A 1,745-nucleotide genomic window follows, 5' to 3' on the forward strand; every position below is an offset into this window, starting at 1 on the left:
CCCCACAATACCTCCCACAATACTCCCACAATACCCCCACAATGCTCCCACAATGCCCCCACAATACCTTGTATGATCATTGTATTTCCTTTCCCCCTCTCTGTGTTTCAGTACCGCAAACTGGTCCTGTTCCGTGTGGTAAACAACCATTTTCTCTAGTTGTAGACTTTTTTTGCTGTTGTTTCTCTTTGTGGCTCATCGCGCTGGAAGCAGGCTCTCGTCCAAGTCTTCATTTTCTAATTGTTGAACCACGCTTATTAATTTATTTTATATTTTCGAGAAAAAAATTGTTTGCACAGAAAGCTCCACCCTTTAAAGAAATGCTTTAGGTTAGATTGGACCAAAGATCTTTGTTTCTGTGAGCAATATGTTGTATAGGACAAGCTTAAGTAGTCAGCTGGAACAGTCAACCCATTGTCTGGTAAATTTCCTCTGTAAGTGTAACGTGAGGGAACCTCTGCCCTCTGGTATCTCACACATCTACTCCTCTGTGCACCATGGAGCAACATTTGGCTCCACCAAGTCCAAGAAAACTAAGCGAGCTTGAATTACATCACAATCAGCACATGCCCACAAATAGACGAGTGCCTGGTTTCACCCACGCTGCCACCCATTTACCATTTCCTGGATTCACTGTTGTATTTTACCCCTCTCTCTGGCCCACAGTCATAGGCTGTGTCCTTGTACACCCACAGTCATAGGCTGTGTCCTTGTACACCCACTAGTCATAGGCTGTGTCCTTGTACACCCACAGTCATAGGCTGTGTCCTTGTACACCCACAGTCATAGACTGTGTCCTTGTACACCCACTAGTCATAGGTTGTGTGTTGTATTTTACCTCTCTCTCTCTGGCCCAGTCATAGGCTGTGTGTTGTATTTTACCTCTGTGGCCCACAGTCATAGGCTGTGTGTTGTATTTTACCTCTCTGGCCCACAGTTTGTCCTTGTGCTAGAAGACCCACTAGTCAGACTTTTCACCTTGACGTACCGCTTACTTGTTAGTTTCTGTGTCAGTTTTTCCATTGTGAAAAGGTCTGGGTGGTTCCCCTTTGAGCCTGTGGCACAGTGACAGGATGGGAAACCCTGTAGACGTCACAAACCTAGCCCCTGTACTCTTTCCTTGTCTTTCCTTCTGTGAGCGATCCTTAAGTCTCACCTGCCCCATTGCACATTGTTCCATTGTAAATTGTCCCATTGCAGATTGCCCCCTTGTCCCATTGTAAATTATCCCATTGTCCCATTGAATGAAAGCCCCATAGTAAAATGCTTCCGTCCAATTGTACATTGCCCATTGTAGAATGCCCCATAGCCCCCCCTAGCCCCATTGAATGAACACCCCGTTGTAGAATGCCCCATAGTCCCTTTGTAGAGTGCCTCATTGTCCCCTGTCCCATATGGTAGAATGCCCCATAGTTCCACTGTCCCCTGTCTCATATGGTAGAATGCCCCATAGTTCCACTGTCCCCTGTCTCATATGGTAGAATGCCCCATAGTTCCACTGTCCCCTGTCCCATGTGGTAAAATGCCCCATAGTTCCACTGTCCCATGGTGTAGTTGTAGAATGTAGACAGTTGTAGATGTGAGCTTGGTGTATATATAGTTGTAGAATGTAGACAGTTGTAGATGTGAGCCTGGTGTATATATAGTTGTAGAATGTAGACAGTTGTAGATGTGAGCCTGGTGTATATATAGTTGTAGAATATAGACAGTTGTAGATGTGAGCCTGGTGTATATAAAGTTGTAGA

The 1,745-nt window shown here is 45.3% G+C and overlaps 1 protein-coding gene across 1 annotated transcript in view; it reads left to right on the forward strand.

Moving 5' to 3' along the window:
* Nucleotides 1-111: 111 nt before the first annotated feature.
* Nucleotides 112-1,745, forward strand: part of LOC101863717 (serine/threonine-protein kinase N2) — a gene marked incomplete at its 5' end in the record, with an annotated part of 32,511 nt that continues 30,877 nt past the window's right edge. The window contains 1 exon segment of the mRNA XM_013090719.1: nt 112-138. Coding sequence (XP_012946173.1) covers nt 112-138 — 27 coding nt within the window.

Source organism: Aplysia californica, unplaced genomic scaffold (genome assembly GCF_000002075.1).
Source record: "Aplysia californica isolate F4 #8 unplaced genomic scaffold, AplCal3.0 scaffold01439, whole genome shotgun sequence".
Taxonomy (NCBI): Eukaryota; Metazoa; Mollusca; class Gastropoda; order Aplysiida; family Aplysiidae; genus Aplysia; species Aplysia californica.